General features: G+C 40.4%; 1 protein-coding gene and 2 long non-coding RNA genes across 13 annotated transcripts in view; 2 read left to right on the forward strand and 1 right to left on the reverse strand.

Moving 5' to 3' along the window:
- Positions 1–7,586, forward strand: part of LOC148223678 (uncharacterized) — a 43,288-nt gene extending 35,702 nt beyond the window's left edge. For 5 of the 7 annotated variants that reach the window (XR_015803936.1, XR_015803935.1, XR_015803939.1 and 2 more), the window contains 3 exons: positions 150–713; positions 856–1,986; positions 3,437–3,698. This is a non-coding gene — a long non-coding RNA (uncharacterized LOC148223678). The other 2 variants (XR_015803937.1, XR_015803938.1) reach the window with 2 other exon arrangements.
- Positions 7,587–8,683: 1,097 nt separating this feature from the next.
- The window catches only part of ANO6 (anoctamin 6), a 70,904-nt gene continuing 64,126 nt past the window's right edge, over positions 8,684–15,461 (forward strand). For 4 of the 5 annotated variants that reach the window (XR_015803942.1, XM_014871123.2, XM_088165571.1 and 1 more), the window contains exon 1: positions 8,684–8,858. Coding sequence is in view for 4 of the 5 variants with exons in the window: in XM_014871123.2 (XP_014726609.1) it covers positions 8,765–8,858 (94 nt within the window). In the remaining variant the exon portion in view is untranslated. The remainder of the gene's footprint in view (positions 8,859–15,461) is intronic. The other variant, XM_088165569.1, reaches the window with a different exon arrangement.
- LOC148223679 (uncharacterized) overlaps positions 13,794–15,461 on the reverse strand; it is a 68,818-nt gene continuing 67,150 nt past the window's right edge. Inside the window, exon 5 of the long non-coding RNA XR_015803944.1 lies at positions 13,794–15,022. This is a non-coding gene — a long non-coding RNA (uncharacterized LOC148223679). The remainder of the gene's footprint in view (positions 15,023–15,461) is intronic.

Genomic DNA, 15,461 nt, shown 5'->3' on the forward strand with positions numbered 1-15,461 from the left:
ACAAGGTTCTGTTTTATTCCTGTTTATCTCACTCTTGAGTTTCTCTGGGTAATAAGTCAGAGGCAAGTTGTTTGTAAGATGTCATTTCACATCTCAGTTGTGACAACATTCATGTAAAGCCACATTTTGCATTTGTTTATCCTCTGCAGTTCTGGTGGTTTCACTGGAGATTTGATGGAGGAAATAACGTCGGGATGCAGCTCCATGAGTCCAATCTCACCAAATTTATTCTGGCAAAAAAAGCTTGTGGGCTTCCTCCTCTTAATACCCCATGCAATGGAAGGAAACATATGCTCCTCAAAGTGACCATGGAAACTGGTGCCTTGGTTTCCAAGGTGATTTTCTGGTGATTTTCTGGCAAGCGGCTGAAGGAGGAAGCATTAACAAAACAGGATCCTAGTCAGCAGAAAGCATCCACATTCCTGGCAATGCAGTACCCTGCACTGAGGAGGATAAAGCCACAGGGACAAACAGAAAACTCCTCATTTTAAAATCACCATAGGTGTCAAACACCTGGCAAAGGATAGGTAACTTGGTCTGTGGTCCCATTCCTCACACTGTTTCCTTTTCTGCTTCTATCTGGTGAATGAGATCAGACTTACCCAACTAACTTCTTAAAGCTCATATAATCTGACTTTCAATAGAAAACAAGAAAAGTAAAATAACACCAGAGAGAAAAAAAGAAGCTGCTTAAAACTGACTCATGCCTTGAGGTAAGGAAATTCTCACACTCTGTGTATATCTATATATATATTATCTATATATGTGTATGTATATTATGTGTGTATGTATATATAGATACATATTGAATGTTTCATAGCAAATGAGTGGGGTTTTTTTCTTCCCATTTGCAAGCCATGGAAGACATGTGAAGAAAGATCCATTTCTCTTTCAAGTGCAATAAAGATACTTTGCAGACCATGTGGGAAATCCTCCTGGGGCTTCAAAGCAACATACAGCAAAACCCCTCTTCCACATTCTTCAGGAGGACCAAAACTCTCCTTGTTTGCCTGTCAGTGTAATTCCTTCTTGGAGTAAATATGAAATACAGTGATGTGTAACATGACATAACAGAGTGGAGGAGGAGGAAGGACTGGTGACAAGATCATTTCCTTTTGCAGCAGAGAGGAAGGGGAGTTGACACAGGAGATATATGTGCAAGCATTAAAGCCTGCCACAGAATGCTCTCACATCATCAGTTGTGGAGTCTACTGATTTATACCACTTACATGACCACAAGCCAGTACAGACATAACATTTAACAGTGGAACAACCCAGAAACAGCAATGTTACTGAAGATTAGGTTAAAATTAAGACCATTCCTAGCAGAAGAGCTACCCATCCTGATAGAAGAAGTCTGATTGGGAAATAAAAGAAAGCCATTTAAGTGTCAAGTGTGCAATTACACTCCTGCTTTCAGCTATAAGTAAAGCCTTATGAAGTTTGATTGCCAGGTTTACATTAATGCCAGAAGGTCCTGTTCTATCCCTGCAGGATATAGTTATTGACAAGTTATTTTAAGAATGTTTCATGGCCACAGGATAGAACCAAATTATCTTTAAAAGTGCTGGGAAGAATTTTGACATTGAGTCACCTACCTAATTGTGGGATTTATTTCAGAATTCCTTTCTTCCTCTCTCGTCAGCTTTTAATGGAAAATCTGTGCTTGCAAGTTCTGGGGGAGATGTGCAACAGCAGTCACCGAAAGCACTTTGCTTACCACAAATACAGAGCTTTACTGAAAACAGGCAGAAGAAGCACTTGCTTATCCCACTGGAATTGCAGTTAAAATGAACATTGGCTGAAATGTTGGATGCATCAGCCACCACAGTTAGAGGAGATGATGACAATGAGGGCAGAGGATGTAACCTGCACGAGTAACAACCCCTTCTGACCTTATCATTGATAAACTCCAAGATGCATATTTTTCACCAGACAAAATCAGGTTTTTCCTGAAAAAATATCTATTCCACTGATAACAGAATGGTAAGTTTGCTACATGCATTGCTAAGTGGGTTCTACAGAGTGGAGCTTTCTCAGTTACTCAGGGAAGATTGAGTAATCCAACATGGAAATAGAAAGGTTAAATAAGTATTTTATTAAAAATAAAATATCATGGCTTCTATGAGCAAATTTCTGGAAACATTGTCTTTTTGCAATGTGTGATTTGTGGCAGCTGCAAAAAAAACTGTAGTATTACCACAATATTATGGTCACTCTTCAACTTTTCCAGTAAGTTTTATCTCCTTATGTTCCAAAATTCACAAACAATTTTATCTTTCCAGGACATACAGCTCTTATTTGACATTAGAAAAACTGTTAAAGACTTCATTTTATATTTTTTTGTAGTCTGAACATTCAGCTATAGTTGTGTAATTTCTATACTGGCTTACCTCAGACATTTTTTCCCAAGTAACTGGGAAAGTGCCACTGTTAAAAACACTTAGCAGCAAGTGTGGCAAATTTTTTATCCTTTACTTTTCCAACTTGAGTGTACCTGCACTTGGACATGGTAATGATGCAGAGCATTATTCAAATTAGTTTAACCATTTCAGTGGGGTTTAGGTCAGTGTTAAATGCAGCTCTTTGCATTTTTTCAGAACACTAAGACAAAACCTGTTGGCTGCTCTACAGGTGTGGGCTATAACTTCCTCAGCAGTCAAATGTGATGCCCAGATACCACAGCTAGTTCAGAGCAGCTCAGAGTATCCCCAGCAACACGCAGAGGTCCCAGGCCTGGCTTTGAAAGGCCTGGCCAAGTTAGTCATGTAGCTCACCTGGACTAACCAACACACAAGGGTGACTTTGCCTTCCCCACCACCCATCTATGGCAATGCTGCAGTGTGTGTGCACTTGCAGGGTAAGGCAGGATGACTGAGAATATACTCTCTCTTGAAGAATGAGTACAATTTGCTAGAGTCATTTCCTATGACTTAGAGATATCCAGACAGACTTGGGACTTCCTTTTTTTTTTTTTTTGCAAGTAGAATCAAAATATTATAAAACTAGAACAGCACACTGCCAAGAAAATGACAATGTTATTTTTCACAATTCACCTTTTGAAATAACCTCATTATCTCCCTGAAGTTTAAATATTCTGAACTATCTGAGTTCAGATATTTGTGTTAGAAAAATAGTAGTACTTGAACTCTGAGTCTATTATTCTAAGATACACATTGGCCATATATATACCTTTCCTAAGGATTAAAAGCTTGGCATTAAACAGGTTAGAAATATCAGAGGAAAAGTTTGCCAGATGATTACCACATTTACTTCCCATACTAAGGACAGCTAGGGAAAGAAGGCAAAAGAACCCATAGGTAGGAGTTAGCAGATGACTTAGTCCTTATGAAATTTCTGTATCAAGTAATTACACATGCCACTGGTCTGAGATCCATTATTTATATCCTCTTTTATCCTTTTTTATACATTGTAGCCCACATTTCCTTGTTATTACCAATTCACTTCAATAGAGGGCAAAAGAGACTGAAGTTGTCATCTCAGACTAGAGGCTGCATGCAAGAGTGAGAATTGAGATATCTGTAAGGATTACATGCAATTGGAAACATAACCAAGGTAAAAGAAAAATACCTGAGTTGTACAGAATTTGGGTAATTTAATTTCCCTTAATGCTTCACTGCTCTCCCTATCTGTGAATCAGACTGAAATAAATACAAGAGCTTGATGAAACAAAATTATCTCAAAACTCTTCACAGTCATTTTTCTCTAGACTTGAACAGATTGCAAGCACCAACCTAACAACACCAGGAAAAATATATGGTGTGGTGAACTAGAAGAAGTTTCTTCTATATTTTCTTTTACTGACTTTTAATGCAGCAAATTTGTGAATAATTTTATGCACTTGAGGGAATTTCTTGTGGGGAATGACCATTTTATTAAATATATGTAATATTTATATATGTATTATTTATTATTTCTTTAGTTAGTTTTTGTCTTCTCTCTGCTTTTGTTTTTCCATTATAGCAGAGGCTTTGCATTTCAAAGATCTCTTTTCTCCTACTGAGTTTCAAAGTTTTAGTAATGGTGTAAAAGTCACCTGCTTTCAGACACAAAGGCACAATATCCCAGGAGTTATTAAAAAGCCTAATGTTTTATGAAATGTGAAATAATAGACTTTGTTTGGTCCCTGGGATAATTATTTCTTTCATTCCAACTGAGAATGCAGAATAGAAAGACAGCTGTGTTCTCTGCTCTGCAATGAATCCCACAGTGATGAACCACTCCAACTCCTGTATCCTTTAAGAAATCCTCACATAGTAATACTTGTCTCCACTGTTTTTCCCAAATTTCATGTGCATAGTGGCCTTAATATCTTTCAATAATTGCTAGCTTTCCCACAAAACTCCCTCCAAAGTGTTTGTGTTGTTTTTTTTTTTTTGGAGCACACTTGACCTGTGAGTCCTCCAAATCCTATACTGTTTGATTTTTACATGCTCATGGACTTTATTCTGCTAGACCTGTGGTTTAGGCCATATGAATTTTGTCCCCCAGCAGTTTGCTGACACCAAGGAAAACACTCGTATTCAAAATTATCTTGAAAAATGAGAAAGAACTGATCAAATAAGGAAATATTATAAAAACAAGGGTAAAAATGTCCACTTAGGAACAGAAAATCAACTACAGAAATACAAAACGGGAAACTGCCTGACAACAAGCTCAGCTGCAGAAATTAATCTAAGACTTATTGCAGAGTGCAAGAGAAATATGAGTTGACAACTGTGGAAAGACAAAAATAAAAATTGTTGCTGTGGACATGTTAGAAGGAAAAGCACGTCCAAAATGGTACAGCAGTAATATTCACTGTGGGTGAGTTCTTACTTGAAATACAGTATTTGTTGTCTAGCACAGCACATTAAAATAAAGGTTAGGCAATGAAACAAAGTGTACAGAGGTATTGACCTGTAGTAGAAATAGTAAGAGGGCAGAAATGAAGGATGAGTGGATATAATTGCATAAGCATGATAACAATGGACTTTATTAAATTAAAAAATGGACCATGTTCATATAAAAGGAAGGGCATAGTCCCCAACAGAAACATCTAGGACTATTTCCTGCATTTACCATTCCAGTAAAACCAGACCACAGGTTGCCTGCTAGCAGAAGACTCTACCTCTAACAAAAGAAGAAGGTAATATCACATGAAATCACATACACCATTCCTTTTATTTCTAGCCCATCTATAACACAGACTGTGGCCTTCAGGAATTCAGACCGGACTTGCCTAAAATTTATGGAAGTGGGAATAAGCAGAAGTCCAATGCAAAAGAATCATGTAATGGTGATTTTTGGTTCTTGGGTACAAAACACCTGTATCCAAAAATTAGTTTATCATTGCTCAGGGGAGATGATGAGGACCTGATACCTGGCATCCCTTCACAGGATCACAGAATCTCAGAATTGCAGAATTGCAGAGTGGCTGAGGTTGGAAGGGATCTCTGCAGTTCATCTTGTCTGTGCCTCTTGCTAAAGGAAGACCACCTGTACTCTGTCCAGGTGACTTTTGAGTATCTCCAAGGATGGACCTCCATGGTCCTCTGTGTTGTACACAAGTGACCCTGCCCAGACCACCTGAATACTTACTTGTTGGTTCTTGTAATTGTGTGGATGTGAGAGTGTAAGGAAATGCAGTCATTGAGAAAAGGACTGTGAGTGGGTAAAGCCAATGTATTTAAGAGATTTTGTAAAATGGTATCACCTTTTCCTACCATAGATTCTCACATTACATTTTTTACACTAACTTGTAACAGAGAGGAAAGCACAGGCAGTGATATGTGCTGGAAGGGTACAAGAGCTGTATTTGTGTAACCTGGATGAGAAAGGCTTCAGTGGCATTAAGGTGATAGCTTTCCACATGTAATACGTTATTATCAAGAGAACAACAAACAGCTGTTCTCACAGATGGTGGGAGAAGGACAAGAAGAAAACTTCAAATGCTGCAAAATTATTTTGAATGTGTATTGACAGGAGTGAAACTGGAGGCCTCATGGACTCTCCACCCACCAGAGAATGTGAAGCACATGATGGCAACTATTTGTTACCAGTGTCTGGATATGTTCAAACCTACATTACTGCTGGGGGCTGGACCAGACCAGTGACTGACAGCAAGCTTCTGATCCTCAGTGCCAGATTCTTTGTCAAAGGCCCTGTGACTTAGAGCTCCTGGCACCAGCCCAGATCCATGCCAGTTAAATTTGGTGCCTATGCCAGAATTTTGTCACTACTGGGCTGAACAATCTCTTTTACTCTCTTCCTGACCTATATTGTTACAGTTGCTATGAAACACTGACCCATGGAAGCAATTTTTCCACTGGCTCCAAGTACTATCTCTGTTTCTCACTACCAGGAATGTTAATACAGTTTTATTTCTTCAATAAAATTGAATACAGTCACGCTTGAGCTGGGGTGGGGATTAGTTAGGCTAACTTTTTCATTTCAGATGACTTTTGAAAAACTTGGCTAGAGTTAACCCAATTGCAATTCTTTGAGTGGATCTTTTGCTATTACCCATCTGACAAAGAGATGGCAGCAGGGTGGTGCTGTTGCATTTTTATAATTTACTCTTTTTTTTCTTTTTAAATCTGTTTTTCAGGAGTAGCAAAACTGAGCTTTGGAAGCTTTGGTGTTTTACCAAAGCTACACATAGAAATATTTGCATCTGGTACAAAGTCAAAAAAACAAGCAGCTATGCATGTTCCAACATACATGCATTTCATGTGAATTTTACACACAATATTCCCGTTGGTTTTTAAGGTATCTGCAAAACTCGGCTCTGTAATCTATGAATTTGAACATTCAGGTATTGAAGGCTGAATGAAGCCTACAAAATCTTTATGTTCTGTAAATGCTGTAAGAAATCTTTATGCTGGGAGCAGGAGGTGGATCCTCTACCTGTACTTTTAGTAGGATCAAGTTAAAGAAACCCCACATTTTGTTAAAGCCTAGTTTTGAAGTACTCTCTTTTTTTAACTTTGCTATTATTGGATTATATTTTCATTCATTAAATGTGAAAACGGGAAGTATGTAACCAAGGTAACAATGATGTCCCTGGAGAGTATCCAAGCACACAAATCTCATGTCACCATCCTAAACCAAGCTGTAACTTGTCTGTAACAATCCCTGCCCTCTTCCCATCATTTATGAAACAAGATCTCACCAGCCAGGACCACATTTTGGGGAGGACCTGCAAGAAAAGGGGGCAGCTGAATATTACACAATACAGGTATGTAAAGATGTGCTACTGCAGCACACCAAAACCATGATGTGTCTGCAAATGAGTCATCTTGGAGTGAACACTCCTCGTTAGGAGCGACATAATTTGCTCTCTCCCCATAACCTCATAGAGTGTGAAACCTGACAAGCAGTCACAGAAGTGAGTAAGGCACGTTCTTAGATGGTCAGAGGTAGGTTGGATGCGTCACAAGGCGGCACACTAGGTTTCTAACTTAGGACACAAAAGAACAAATCTTGCTATGCATCATTACCCCCCATAGAGATGGGTATGCTCCCATCTCTGGTTCAGTTCTGTGAGTCTTTCCTAATCTGAGTGAGAAAAATCTACACAGTGTCAGATAGTGCAGATAATGATAATACCAGTGAGGCATTCTCAATAGGGCAAGTGCCGTAACTTCTGATGATTTCACTCATGCCTTTGCAGACCACTTCTGTCTTTAAGCAGCCTATGAGAGAAGGTCTTTGCCAAGCAGAGCTGTTTCAAAACTCTGCAATTAAATTTCTGAACTCATTTTTTTGCTGAATGTGCTTGCACTTAGACTTGCTGTAATACCAGGCCCTGATGTGACACTACCACAGCTGACTGACAACAGATAACCATATTAACAAGAAACAAGCTTATCTAACTTTTCATCTGGTTTTCGTCCAGTTTCTTGTTTAAACATCGTGGGTGCTGTGAGTCATTTCTATATCAACAATAGACTGGAGAGTGAAAATAGGTTGTTTATAGGGTCTTTACTGCTTTCTGCAGGGAAAAAAACCTTCAAATTGTATCTTGTGCTTCTTATCTTCTCCTTTCCCCAAATATTGCTCCTCCATTTCTTCAATCCACTTTTACAGTCTTATTTCCATTTCTTCCCACTTCGAGGCACCTCAGTCCAGTTTGTATCTGAGCTCTCCTCCAGATGTACTGCAGTTTTAGGAGCCCTTTACTTGCCCCTGGAGTCAACATATGTGAATAGATGAGTATATTGCTGAGCACTTCAATCCCTTTTTATAAGTACTTCTGCCCACAGCATTCCTGCATAGTGATAATTCTGCGTTCTCTGTGTTGCAAAATTCTCCTAGGTTGTGTCTGGAGGCGAAGATGGAGATGAGGACAACCTCTTCCTTATGAAATAGTCAACAACGAGTTGAATACATTACTAGAGCTCTAGAGATGGGCTTTTTATTCAGTCCTTGAGCATTCCCCCTTCAATTTCCGTTACCTTTTGCAAATAACTCTACTATTACTTGTTGCTTTGGAGCTTTTTGTATATGTAGGCTTCACATTTTCAGCAGTATTTAGCAGGGGTGAGTCCTTCAATGCTTGGGTGCATATTTTGACACATTTTAACAAGACTTTGAAGGGACCTGGCAGCGGCTGCGGAGGGGGCGGCCCCTCCTGCCGGGAAGGTGTCGGTGTCCGCCCCGCCGCCCGCCCCCCATCGCCGCTCCGCCCCCGGGGCTGGCAGGGCTCGGGGCGGGCTCGCTCCCCGGCGGCAGGGGAGCGGGGCGCCGCAACTTCGGCAGGATGAACCTGGAGAACCAAGATGTGCTGCTGGATCTGGAGGAGGGGGAGGAGGAGGATGATGACAATGATGATGACAATGATGATGGGGAGATCGGTGAGTAGGAGGCTGGCGCGGGATGGTCTCCCCTGGACAGCGGGCTCAGCCCCGGGCGGGTGGCTGGGCGGGGGCTGCAGCCTGGGGAAGTCGCTGGCGGGCTAGGAGCGCACCTGGCGGGGAGCGCACCGGCAGGCAGAAAGGGAGTCCGCACCGCCCTCACCTCCTTCCGCTAAAACTACTGAGGATTCTCCGCGGAAAATACGGGATGTCTTTGTCCGTGCTGGCGGGTGTGTGCCAGGTGTCGTTGCCTTATGGAGCGCAGTGGCGATGATCCTGCTTCCGTAGCGGGCGAGAAGCATCGAAAACTTTGCCTCTTCCTTTCCCTCTGATGGGAGGGAGACGCGTGAGAGGGGTCAGAAGCAGCAATTTGCAGTGAGCGCGATGCCGGAGACCTTTGGTGTCGCAGTGATCCTTAAGCAGAGGCACAATCCGTGCGCCGGTGTCTTGGTCCTGAGGCGAATACAAGCGTGCGATCGCCTCCGCACGCCCTGGCGCTCGCAGCATCCCTCTTCTCTGACTGGCGTGCCTTAGCTTGACACCGAACTAAAGACAAGGGTAATCACAGAACGGCTTGGGATGGAGAGACCTTGAAATCATCCAGTTCCAACACACCTGCCATGGGCAGGGACACCGTCCAGCAGACCAGGTGGCTCATAGGCTCCATCCTAGCTGTCCTCTGGGCAGCCTCTTCCAGTGTCTCATCATCCTCACAGTAAGGAATTTTTTCCTAATATCTAATCTAAACCTACCCTCCTTCAGTGACACCACTCCCTTCCCCCACAACAACAAAACTAAGTAAAATGTAAGGGGAAAATTGGCAAGACAAAGAAAGACAGTGATTTTGCTGGGGGGAAAGAAAAAGGCATATTGTGTCTGCCAGAAAAGCAGACATTAAGATGGCCAGAGAGTTTTAAATTCAAAGTGTATGTTAGTCTTGTTCTAATCTCAGTAGCCCAGGACAATGACATTGTATTTACTGTGGGAATGAATTCTATTAAAGTATTTCCCGAAAACAGCCCAAAAGGGGTTCTTTCTCAGCTGGTTTAGACTGAAGGGGGCCTGTTCATTTCACTGAGGAGTCACAGATTTACTTTAGTTCAGAAGCTGTTTTTCAGCTGCAGCAGCCAAAATTTTCCAAAGCCTTTTATTTCTAGTTAACTTGTTAAAATAAATCTAACAAATAAGGAATGCAGGCAAAAGTCAGTCAGACAAGCAAGTAGAAGCTGGATCTGTATATATAAATCTTAACAAATATAAAGGGTTTCTGCTCATTATTGTTCATAAGGTTGTGAATATTTTTGCTGAAAAGCACATGTTTTTGATGATTTTTTAGTATTTGGTCTGAATTTCTGCATTTGTAAAAAATTTTAGTGACATAAACTTTCTCTGATATTCTTATTGCCTCCAAATACTAATCCTTAATAATAGTAAATACAGCCCGCCACATGTATTCAGTTAGCTCACTCCAAACATGTATAAAGTTTGAGCCTCACCCAATGTCTGTGGAAATCAGGGAATGTCTTTCCTCCAACATTATTAGCCTTTGTTTCAGATGGGAGTATCCCTTGACTTACAGTAATAGTCCAAAGACAAATTCAATTTTCCATATGAAGTGAGGCAAAGGTATTGTTTGACTCCACTCCCTGAATTTAAAGGGTGGACCAGCTCTGCATTGTATTAATCAACAGCTGTCTTTTCCATTCTTCACCTCAGAGAACAACTGAATTTTTTCCTACTCATAACTCTTTATCTAGCTTGGGAATAATTCAGCTCTCAGAGCCAGCAAATCATGAGCTCCGTATACAGTATACAACAGTTTGTAACAACTCATGCTATGTGGCAAAATTGCCTAAAAATTGTGCAGTGATGATTTCATGAGTTGTTATGCAAAACCTGTTACACAGCGCCTGGCTTTGTTACACTTGCTACTTTGCCTTGCAAAATGCGTGTGTAACTGTCTTAAGGTTTTTATATTAGGTATAATTATGGTAGAACTATTTTATTAGTCTGCAAAACATGTAAATCATCCATTTACCTCCAGTTTTATCATACCACTTGCATCTGCATTTTTCCTGAGGACACCATCCCTGGTTCAGGAAGTAAGCAGGATTTCTGAAATCTTCCCAGTTGTATTCAAGATTGATTCAAAGTGTTTATAGCTCATCAGAAAAGCATTATTATGGAATACTGAAGTTTGCAGTCATGGCACATAAAGGGAGTGATCTGTCTTATTTTGGCATATGGTTGGTTTTGGTTATCCATGCTGATGACTAGCAAACCACACATGTCAGAAGCAGTATTAGGCAGGCATCCAGAGAAAGAGCTGTACTCAAGTCCCAGTCCCCAGGGAGCTACCAGAGCTGCTCTGCCTGTTGTACAGAGATTTGAAACGAATTGTTTGGGTCAAAGTTGTGCTTGTCCTAAGGTTAGACTTTTTGGCAAGTTGAAACTTTTCCTGTCCAATGCTTAAACAAGATAGGCAACTTTTTCATTTGGACTCAGGCTGTTTTCAAGAGGATTGTTACACCAGTGACATAATTTTTTTTCCATAACTCATTAATTTATTCTTTCCCTGGTGCAGACCTCACACCGTATCCAAATTGGTTTGCTTGTGTTTGAGGGTTTACAGAATATTTGAGTATGGTTTCCAGAAAAATTAACTTATGCAGACAATATCCACAGGCATCCATCATGACTACCCATCCAACAAGAAATACTTTTGTCTTTGTAGGGATGTGCTAGCAACTTGCTTACTCTTTGTGTCTTTTTACTCAAATATATATCCTAGTTGCTCCTTGAGCCTTGAGTCTGTCTACATCTTGTCATCTTTTGACTCTGCTGTAATAATGACTAGACCATGCTTTACAGATGACCAAGAAAAGGATGTTCATCTGTCAGCCATTTTCTTCTCACACAATGTGCTGATGAGGATTCAGAGAGAATTCCAGCTCTTCTTTCTAAAAAGGCTTTTATGCTGTTGTCCAGGACACATTTTTAGCAACTACAATAAAAATATACAAAAGTACTGGTTTATTGAAGCAACAGTAATTGTGGAGTCACAGCCTAAGACAACCAGTTTTGTTCAGCCTACTGTACAACTTGGAACCCTGCCCTGAGGGGTGATGTTGTAATGCAAATGGTGTAGAGAAGGCATAGCTATTCTTCACCTCCTTACTTTTGCTCACTGTTATATTCTTTGCTTATTTCCTCATGGCATGTACTGCATTTAGTCATGCTGCCTATCCAGAGCTTTTACTTTTTCCTATTCAATAGCTTCAGTAACTTGATATTTCTTGTATGACCCTACGAATATTATTGATATCATATACTGTACTCCAATATGAACACGTACCATATCAACAATGTCCTACAAGTCACTCCAGTTTTCCTTCATGATACTGTGAAATGGGCAGTTCTCTACAGAAGTCTTCTTAAGGCAATGGAAAGCCTGACCATTTAAATTCTTTTTTAGACGTATGGCTTTATCTTGCAATTTATTAAGTATAATCCCCGCCTTTGAAAAATTTCAAAGGGGCCAGATCTAATTATTTTTTAACATGCAAGACTTTATAAGCAGGTTCTTTTAAAAAATAGTTCTGTTTCTGAAAGGACATTTTCTTCCTTTTCAGTGTACCTACAGTAGCAAGTAAAACTGCCCCAGTGGTGTCTTTTCACAGCTGATTTTCTGCTCTTTTGCTTCTCATACTTGCAATCAACTCTAAAATGATTGGGGCACATTGCAGTTCTCCATTCTCCTGAAGATGGCAATGAGCTGTCTGATGAGCTGAGAATTAAGAATTTCTGCTTCCTGCATTCTGTTTGTGACACTGTTCTCATGCGTGTACATCTTGTGCGTGTACATCCCTGCAGAAACAAGCAGGAATATAGACACAAGGTCTCGTTTATTCTAAGTTACTGTTGGGGCAGTGAGAGACTCTTCCTGATGAGCTGGGACTTGCTCAAGTCCAGGAAACACTGGCCTGTTACTCTGGTCAACATCTAAACTACTTTTCATGCCTTCATGTCCTTTCTCTATTATACTGATGGTACATTTTTTTTGTTTCTTCATACTTCAGAATTTTTATCTCCTGAATTTCTGCCACTTCACTTTTGCAGAATCCAGGCCACAGATGAGTATACAATCCAAGCCACACAATGACATCAACCTTGTCTCCAAGTGTGATTCCATCTGAAAGTATACTGCTGGTACCACTCACTTTTTAATGCTGATCTAATGATTTTTCTGCCATACTCCTAAAAACCAAGCAGTAAGAATATAAATAAATATAAATATTTAATTGCAATATAATTACCAGTTTGCAGATATTTATAATTCATAAATTCTGGAAGAGATCAGAGACTCAGGCACGAATTTAGGAAACTTATACAACCTTCATACATATACCCAATTTTAATCTATTTTAAAAAGGTTTTTACCATACCTGAATCCACAGTTGTCCATGAAGAACTTCCTGTCCTTTGAAAGTATTCTTTGTTCCTGTATTTTGAATTTAGCTGTACTGAACATATGAGTGCATTTACATGCAAGTCTACAAAATGTAAGAGGACTTATCTGCCACTATATTAGCTTGTGCAAATTGCACAACTTTAGTAGTAATGGTTTTGTTTCTTTTCCTGGTTATTAAGTAATAAATTTTATGGTGGGTATTTATCACAAGACATTCCCTGAAATTTTTTCTCTATTTACACAAGTCACAAGTTCCTTTAAGAGGAAAAATACTCTACATTTTTATGCTCAACAACTTAAGGGTTTTTTTTTAAATTACTTTTCAAGCATTACCATTTGTAAAAAAGGAAACTCATTAAATTCAATATGTAGGGAAAAGCCAGAGTTTTGTTATATGGTACAGAACTCCAGCAGTTCTATAATGTTACAGTTATTAAAAGTAATGCAATCAAAAGCTCACAAAATGCTGTCCTAATACCAGTTTATTTCCACTTTATGCAGTATATGAAAATGCAGATAGAGAACTTGAATTTGTAGAGACCAGAAACATGGGAGGAAAGATCTGCAAATGCTGCAACAGATGTTGTGTTTCCACAAATAATTACCTTTCAAGAGTAATTAGAGAAGAATTACTGATAAGATCTGTTACTATATGCCTGGGAAATTCTCAAAATCATAGAATGGGTAAGATTGGAAAGGACCATGGTGGGTCATTGATCCAACCTCCCTATTCAATCAGGGTCGTCCTAGAACACATTGCACAGGGTTATGTCCAGATGCTTCTTTAATATCTCCAGTGAGGGAGACTCCACAACCTGAGCAAGCTGTTCCAGAGCATGGTCACCTGACAGTAAAGTTCATCCTCATATTCAGGTGGAACTTCCTGTGCATCAGTTTCTGCCCTTTGCTTCTTGTCCTATTGCTTGGCACCACCAAGCAGAACCTGGCTCCATCCTTTCAACACCCTCCCTTCAGATACTGATAGACATTGGTGAGGTCACCCCTCAGTCATCTCTTGTCAAGACTGAACAGGCACAGCTCTCTCAGCCTTTCCTCATAAGAGAGATGCTCCATTCTCCTGATCATACTTGTCAGCCTCTGTGGATCCACTCCAGGAGCTCCATGTCTCTCTGGTGCTGAGGAGCCCAGAACTGGACACAGTGCTCCAGATGTGGCCTCACCAGGGCTGAGTGGAGGGGCAGGATCACCTCCCTGGACCTGCTGGCAATGCTCTTCCCAATGCACCTCAGGATTCCACTGGCCTTCCTGGCCACAAGGGCACTGCTGGCTCATGGAGAGCTTGTTGTCCGCCAGGATCCCCAGGTCCTTCTCCACAGAGCTGCTTCCCAGCTGGTCAGCCACAAGCCTGTGCTGATGCAGGGGTTATTTTTCCCCAGGTGCAGGATCCTGCATTTGCCTGTGCTGAATTTCAGACAGTTCCTCTCTGCCAATCTCTTCAACCTGTTGAGATCCTTCTGCAGGGCTGCACAGACCTCTGGAGCGTCAGCCACTCGTCTCAGCTTTCTGTTGTCCATAAAGTTGTTATCATTTATGTCATTCAATAAAGTTATCCTTTAAATCACCTCATCCTACTATTTCCTCATACCTGACAATGCCTTGGGAATGATGGGTGGCATGCTATTCACTTAAGGTCTAGTTTGCCACTAGACATGTAGCAAACCCCAAGAGGAATCTGAAAAACAAACACAAGAGTGCTTCTGTTTTGCATGGCATAAATTAAATAGTCTTGTATCCCCTAAAAAGTCAAATAAAGTAGCATTTGCCTAAGTTTATGATTAACTGGTATAGCCAGGAAAAGGGGCTGCTAATTGCTGTGCTTTTTACATAATGCACAAATAATAAAACTAAATATTGTGTGTTTGATATGAGAAAACCTTTAGAAAAGGTGCTTCAGGCCTTAGCATGTGGAACTGCTGCAGTTGCATGTTTAACAAGATAATTTATTTAACAGACTGTGAATGTCAAGGAGGAAGATCTGAAGTAGGTGCCATAGGCTGGTTTGTGCGCTGTTCTTATATTGAGGAAACAAAGGTGAGAGGAGAAATATGCAAGTGCTGAGCTCTGTATCCTGATGAATAGAAAAAAATCAGATTCTTTTTATTGGACTGTCA

The sequence above is a fragment of the Sturnus vulgaris genome, chromosome 5, assembly GCF_052056855.1.
Source record: "Sturnus vulgaris isolate bStuVul1 chromosome 5, bStuVul1.hap1, whole genome shotgun sequence".
NCBI lineage: Eukaryota > Metazoa > Chordata > Aves > Passeriformes > Sturnidae > Sturnus > Sturnus vulgaris.